The sequence below is a fragment of the Propithecus coquereli genome, unplaced genomic scaffold, assembly GCF_000956105.1.
Source record: "Propithecus coquereli isolate 6110/MARCELLA unplaced genomic scaffold, Pcoq_1.0 Scaffold31, whole genome shotgun sequence".
Taxonomy (NCBI): Eukaryota; Metazoa; Chordata; class Mammalia; order Primates; family Indriidae; genus Propithecus; species Propithecus coquereli.
Window position 1 is genome coordinate 960,095 of NW_012148730.1, and position 7,982 is coordinate 968,076.

General features: G+C 37.2%; 1 protein-coding gene across 1 annotated transcript in view; it reads right to left on the bottom strand.

The window, feature by feature from the left end:
• The window catches only part of CENPI (centromere protein I), a 65,883-nt gene extending 58,885 nt beyond the window's left edge, over positions 1 to 6,998 (bottom strand). Inside the window, exons 1-4 of the mRNA XM_012650027.1 lie at positions 6,776 to 6,998; positions 5,909 to 6,046; positions 2,745 to 2,863; positions 2,351 to 2,458 (exon numbers count right to left, since the gene is read on the bottom strand). Coding sequence (XP_012505481.1) covers positions 2,351 to 2,458; positions 2,745 to 2,863; positions 5,909 to 6,046; positions 6,776 to 6,998 — 588 coding nt within the window. The remainder of the gene's footprint in view (positions 1 to 2,350; positions 2,459 to 2,744; positions 2,864 to 5,908; positions 6,047 to 6,775) is intronic.
• Positions 6,999 to 7,982: the final 984 nt, after the last annotated feature.

Genomic DNA, 7,982 nt, shown 5'->3' on the forward strand with positions numbered 1-7,982 from the left:
CTTGAAGCTGTCAAGTTTACGGTGGCAGATTCAAATTTTCCAAACTTCAAATTTTCACTTGAATGCTCAAATTTTATCATTGGCAACAAATACTGCCAGTTGTTTTCTTTGAAATAACAGGCTTGCTTTGTTCGTTTTCAAGAAAACATCTTCCAAATACCCAAGTCTGAATAACCATAGTTTATACATTAGTCATTCTTTCAAATAAAAATGGTGTTCCATGAAAAAAGCAGCTAATTTGGCTCACAACACAATCACACAAGTGCTTTTCCTCAGAACCACCAGCGTAGTTTAGTATGCAGAAGGGCTTTGTTTGTATTTGCCATTTCATCACACAGAATATTAAAGAAACATGTCAAGGGTGAAGAGTTAATAAAACTAATGAATTAATTTTTACTACTTCATCTGACATTCTTAAGTGAAACTAGCATTTCTGTTTTTTACCGCAGTGAAGAATACAATGACCACTAGTACAATCTGGTGCCCCTGCCTTGATTCATTTTAAAGGGCTAGCAGTTTTATCCACCATTGCTTTAGCGACATTAGTGCCAATGTCAAAGTGAAAATAGCAAATAATATCTTGGCATTATTATGAAAATAATTTTGACGTTTCAGACTTTCTGAAAGGGTCTCAGGGAGCCCCAGGGGGTCCACAGACCATATTTGAGAATTTCTAGTCTAGGACTTCATCATGTTATACCTAGATTATCATGTTAGCCTCCTAACTAGTCTTCCTGCATCTAGCCTCTCTCCTAATTCATATTATTTGGTGCTACCAGATATAGCTTCCTACAAAGCCGCTTTAAACATATTCTGCCCACAAATTTTCAGTGATTTCCCTACTGAATAGAGAATAAAACTCAAATTCCTTAGTATCACATTAAAAGACCTCTATAGGCCGGGTGTGGTGGCTCACACCTGTAATCCTAGCTCTCTGGGAGGCCGGAGGCGGGCGGATTGTTTGAGCTCAGGAGTTCCAGACCAGCCTGAGCAAGAGCGAGACCCCGTCTCTACTAAAAAAAAAAAAATAGAAAGAAATTAGCTGGACAACTAAAAATATATAGAAAAAATTAGCCGGGCATGGTGGCACATGCCTGTAGTCCCAGCTACTCAGGAGGCTGAGGCAGGAGGATCGCTTGAGCCGAGGAGTTTGAGGTTGCTGTGAGCTAGGATTACGCCACGGCACTCACTCTAGCCAGGGCAACAGAGTGAGACTCTGTCTCAAAAAAAAAAAAAAAAAAAAAGACCTCTATAATCTGTCCTTACCCAACTCTTTCAGCCTTACTACCAAATACCAATTCCAATTAAATCAGGCTGGTCTATTTAAAGTCTCCTGAAACACGATTTACACATCTCACAACTTTGCTTGAAATATTCTCATCATATCAAACATTTCCTCTCGTCAAACCCCAAATCCTATTCAATCTTCGAGGCCCAACACCCACATACTTTATGATACTTTTTCTAATCATCCTGATTTACAGTGTTCTCCTCCTTCCTGGAAATATTACAATTATTATGCTCACACTATCATATACTGTTTTTGATAGTTTAACTCTTGAGTTGTTATTTAACTCTATGTGCTTTCATTAATTCCCCAAGTAGATTTTAAGTTCCTGGAGTACAGAAACCCTGTGCTAAACTTTGAATCTTCTACAGTGCCTAGTATAATGCAACAAACACAGTAGAAACATCAGTTTCTAAAAAGGAAATCAATGAATGAATTCCCTTCCCAAAGGCAAGAGGAATACAGTTAGATGAGTGGTTCACATGGTCTGTGAACTACTGATGGTCCTTGAAAGACTTCCAGGTGGACAGATTTATTTCTTAGAGTTATTAATGTTTTTAATGGGAATAATTATGCTATTTAATCAAAATCAGTCCATTGGCAACTCATGAAAAGTAATCCTCTCCTTCTCATTAATTCTGATGAGGTTTTTGCAGTGTTAATCAAGAAAATGTAGAGTAAGTGACCCAAAGGACCCTATTAAAGTGGTTTAAAAAGGAAAAGATGGCAATCACCACTCTAGATCAGGAAAGACAACTCCAATGTGGAATCAACTCTGTAACATTTTTATTTCCTTAAAAGAAAATACAAAGCAAATATGATAAAAATTTTATATTTGTTAATGTGAGAAACAGGTATAAGATAGAATGTTATTCTTTGTACTTGTCTGTATGTTTGATATATTTATGTTTGAAATGTTATCTTTGTACATTTCTGCATATTTGATATATTTTAAAATAAATAAGGAAAAACACATCATGTATCACTCTGAAGCACATGTTACGTCACTATACATGCATGTAATATTTGATTGACACTTGATGCTGTCCAATTTTTACTTACCAGTGCGTCATCTTGCAATGAAGCAAAAAAGAAGCCATAGAGCAAGTTAATTTGCTCCTTATGATCAATAAAGTCAAACATTGCAACCAGCCAACGATAAAAAAGTACCTATCGAGAGAGACAAAATGCTTATCTTTAGAGAAATATAACTGGTACAGAAGAGCTTAATTCCCCTCTCAGGGCTGTTTTAGAAGCTTCTGGCACAAAGTAAGATAATAGATTTTATTTCTCGGTAAAAATTTCTGTTTGACCAGAGTCCCTGCATCAAGCTATATTGTTCCAAAACTACAGGCTTTGCACAAAAGGCCACTGCCATTACTCTGTAAGTGGCTCTTCCTGGCCAGCCCTTAAGTGGTTCTGAAGGACTTATCATCAAAGTGTTTAAAAAGATTACCTTGATGCTACCAGAACACTTGCCAACGCAAAGCCAGGAGACTGCCTTAACCACAGAATCTTCTGATATTAGAGTTGCCGGAATCATACACTTCAATAGCCGTGTGTTTACAGCATTTCCTGAAAAGCAGATAAACTCTGAATTAAGCTACATTTTAGTGTCTCGATGGTTCCTTTACTATTATTCACTCTTAGACCTAAAAATTTCTCTTTATATTGAAGGCAATAAAACAGCAGTATATAATATTCAGTACCTCTTATCATCATTAAAAATTATTCAAAACACAAATGTACCTTTAAGTTCAAATATAAACTATAAAGCAAATTATTTGGCCCAAATATTTCTATTTAAAAAGGGGGGATGAGTACAGGGTTTCTTCTTGGGGTGAGGAAAATGTTCAAGGATTAGATAGTTGTGATGATTGCACAATTCTGAATATGCTTAAAAACTGAATTTTTAAAAGGATGAATTTTATGGTACGTAAATTATATCTCAAAAAAAGCCTTTCAATCAGAGGGAAATTTCAAAGATTATTTTTTTAATGGCATAATAGACTGATTTATTCAAAGCTACTGACAGACACCTTGCATAAGATGCTACCTTTAAAAATAAATCTATTTGTATCCTCCACTCCCCAAAAAAGGGAGGGAGAGTACCAAAATCGAACAGATATCCTTGGAATTAGCCAGCAGTAATATCATCCTACACTAGTCAAATCTTTCCATCTTGCTCTCTGGCCTCCATGGTGTTCTCCCATCTGGTAATAAAAGTGATATAACAGAGACAGGCTTTGTATATACCCAATATCAACTTATGCCTATTAAAGCTTAAGAATTAAAATATATCTCATCAATTTCTACCCTATCACTCTGTGGAGAAGAAAGGATGCAATGATGGCAGGTAATGAATCACAAGAATAAAAATCTCTGCTTTCCACACTTGTGGTTTCATTTCGTTTTTTCTCTCCCACTCCCATCTACTAACCCTTCTAAGTTTAAAATAATCTCATCACTAACACCTTACACATGTACTAAATTCAAAGGGGGAATTCAGTACTGACTCTACTTTTACTTCCCAGTGGTTTTTTAATTAATTTCTAAAGAGTCTAAAGTCCCTTTGCACCTGATTATGATGATATTTCTAGCATATCTGCCCCTAAATAATGGGTTTCAACTTACCAAGAGAGCTACATGTAATGATCTAGTAGGGATAGGGGACAACACAGAAATAACTAAAAGGAACAAAAGGAATCAAGGAGGCCACATTTGACCTCAGCAAATTCCAGCTTACCAGAAAAATGAAAAGTAACACTAGAAACCCAGAAATTCTTTTTTAAATTGCTATATACAAGTTTCCAGAGTCTGAGGCATGCATTTTGAAATACCTCAAGACCTAGTAGACATTGTGAAAACCTTCTATTAGTTTCTGAGATATCAGAAAAGAAAAATTCCAAAATAGAAAACACCTGTACATTCTATATATGTTTTAAGGGGAGATAGGAGTTGTACAACTGATCTTGATAGACATTGATCAGTTAAACATGAATTCCTGGAAGGATATTAGCACCAAACAATCTGAAACCACCTACAAGAAAAAAAGCCAATTTTATTAGGTCTAATTTAACTTTCTAGGAAAACACAGAAAACTAATCAGGTAAAAGCAGAGAAATAAAATACCTGAGAGTCATATATTGAATTCAGTTAGTAATGTGTTGTTACTTTAAAATACACGCACACCTGCTAAAGTGCTGCTAAGGTATGCACAAAGGAACCTAACATGCAAGGGCTAGGAAATATTTAGTATACAAAGCATACAGTTCTCATAGCTGTCTTAATTTGTTTAAGTAGAAAAAACAGGCCAGGCATGGTAGCTCACGTCTATAATTCTAGCACTTTGGGAAGCCAAGGTGGGACGATCGCTTGAGCCCAGGAATTCAAGACCAGCCTGAGCACCATAATGAGATCCCGTCTCTACAAAAAATACAAAAATTAGCTGGGCATGGTGGCACACACCTGTAGTCCCAGCTACTCAGGAGGCTAGGGCAGGAGGATCACTTGACCCCAGGAGTTTGAGGTTCAAGAAAAGAAAAAGAAAAGAAAAAACAGTGACAATGTGGTACAATATAAACACCAGAATGGGAGTTTGGAGAGCTGATTTTCCCACTTCTAGCTCTGACATTAAGCAAGTCTCTTCAATCACTCTGGGTCTCCATTTTCACCTTTAAAATTAGGATGTTTAGGGTCTAAAAATATCTTCCAAGTCTGAATTTGGATGAGAGAAGGTTAAAAGGTTCTTTTCAAGTAAATAGAATATTGATCAGGTGTTATTTCCAAAAACCTTTCCCAACCATCTCCACTACCACCAATGAACTTAGAACAGGAAAGGATGCATTTGTACAAAAGAAAAAGCATCTTGATTTTTAAGGTCACAGACACTGGAATGGAGACAATGTAAACAGGGGCTTGCCATAGATTAGTAAACTTAAAAGCAATGAAGTAAATTAAGTGATCTTTTAAAGGAGACTTATGGCAACATTATTTAAATTGTTATCAATGTTTCTTTTTTTTGTTTTCTTTTCTTTTTGAGACAGTGTATTCCTGGCTCTGTCACCTGGGCTAGAGTGCAGTGGCATCATCATAGCTCAATTGCAACCTCAAATTCCTGGGTTCAAGCGATCCTCCTGCCTCAGCCTCCCAAGTAGTTGGGACTACAGGTATGTGCCACCACGCCCAGCTAATTTTTTCTATTTTTAGTAGAGATGGGGTCTCGCTCTTGCTCAGGCTAGTCTCGAACTCCTGAGCTCAAGCAATCCTCCCACCTTGGCCTCCCAGAGTGCTGAGATTACAGGCATGAGCCACCGTGCCCAGCCTGTTATCTATGCTTCTTAAAAGAAATGCTAAAAAATGGTTACCATGTATTTGGTGACAAGAGTCTATGCATTTTATTTGTAAAGATATGTAGTAACTGGTCATTTTCAGCATATACATACAGAAACTTTTCACTCATAAGGTAGTCTAAGCACAAGAAAGGCCCATTTTATAATCTTACCAGATTGGTCTTATGAAGATAATAGTAAGAACTGCAATTGATTCCAATGAGAAATCTAACTCGAAGTCTAAAAGGCAAAATAGCAAACTGATGACAAATGTATCCCCTAAACATACCAAATTTGCCACTGAGTGCCACATTTAATAGAATGTCAATTTCTTCTGGAGCTAACCCATTCTTCCAAGCCACATCTTCCACAGTTTTCAAGTGCTTTTCCAAGGTTTTATCTTTATTTTGTGAAGTTTTAATGGGACCTGAAAAAAACAATATTAAATAGTGAGACCTTTAAGATTCTTTTAGTCCTCAGCCTGAACAATTACAACTTGGGACTCTTTAAAGGAATAGCTTTATGTAAAAAGTGTCTTCCTAAAAACCCTTCAAAGCCCTTAAAACTCTATAATATTTGATAGCAAATAGCACCTTCAGTGAGGAAAGCCCAATCATGCCCTGACATTCCTTTTCTAAACTATCTAAAAACATTGAACTTATACTATAACCTGTTTCAATACTTGGGCAGTGGTTCCCAAACTTCGTTATACATTGGGATCATCTAGGAAGCCTTTTAAAAAATCCCAAAGCCAAGTTGCATTCCATACCAATAAAATCAGAATATTGGCAGGGCATAGTGGCTCACACCTATAATCCTAGTATTTTGGGAGGCTGAGGCAGGAGGATCACTTGTGCCCAGGAATTCAAGGTTACAGTAAGCTATGATCATGCCATTGCACTCCAGCCTGGGTGACAGAGTAAGCCTCTGTCTCTAAAAAAAATTAAAAATCAGAATGTCTAACAGTGGACATGAGTTTTGTTTTGTGTTTTAAGATTCTCCAGTGATCCCAATATGCAGCAGTTTGGGAACCACTCTGCTAAGATGTTTTGCTCTTGTGTCCCTAGTATCTAGCATACAGATATATGGTAGATGCTCAATAAATGTATATTTTTACAGAAATAGGACATTCATAGGGAAAACAATCCACCTTTACCTTTCTCAAAGTATCCCACTGCTACTTGCAAAGCGTCTTCAGCTTGATCATCAGCATGTTCATAATCTTCCATTGGACTATTCTGCCCATGTTTTGAGATGCTCTTTGAGTCACTTAGATCCTGTTTTACTTTCCAGGCTGAGAGCTTGGTTTGACGACTATTACTACCTTGTGAAGTACTGTTTTGTGCCTGGGAGTTCTTAACTCTTTTTTGAGGCGACATTACTGCGTATGTAACAAATGTTAAGTTATCATTAATCAGCCAAACTCCTTTTTCCTCCACAGGGATAGGGATCACATCTGCTTGTATTCCCAGTACTTAGTACACAATACCTAGCATACAACAGATACACAATAAATAACTTGACAGTCCAGGAAATAAAACCTATAGGTTAACTTTCTCAGAAAGCCCTTGACCTAAATAGAAACAGAGAGAAAAAACTTGCCAAGGTAACATTCATCAGCTGAACTGGCCATCTTGTGGGAAAAAAAAACAGTAAGATTATTGGCAGCATAGGAAATTCTCTCTTAGAATGGCTACGTCATATCAGTGAGTCCAAAACTAATCCATCTCATGAACTCAGTCTTACTTTCTCCACTCCTCTTTGATTTTGCTTTAAAAGTTTATGCTCCTCACTTTGTCAGTGCTAAGACTGCATAGTTCAAAAGCCAAGCTGGTGGCCAGACTAAGCATTCTCAGGAAAGAAACATTCCCCATTTATTAATTCACTTATTCAATAAATAATTACTGAACATCATCTATATGATAAGTACAATTCTAGTTACCAGGATAAAATAATCAAACAGTCAAGGTCGCTGCTATCATGAAACTTTCACTGCAGGAAGGGGTAAGAGTCAATAAATAAGCAAATAATAATGAATATAACACACAGTGATGTGATAGAAAATAGGGTGGGAAGCTACTTTGAAATAAGTATTCAGAGAGCCTCTCTGAGGTGACCTTTAAGCTGAGATTTGAATGCAAGAAGGAACAAGCCATGTGAAGATCTGGTGGACAGGGAAGAGAAAGACATGCTAAGACCTTAGAGTAAAAACAGCTTTGAGGCTGAGCGCGGTGGCTCATGCCTGTAATCCTAGCGCTCTGGGAGGCCAAGGTGGGAGGATTGCTTGAGCTCAGGAGTTCAAGACCAGCGTGAACAAGAGGGAGACACTGTCTCTCCTAAAAATAGAAAAATTAGCCAGATCA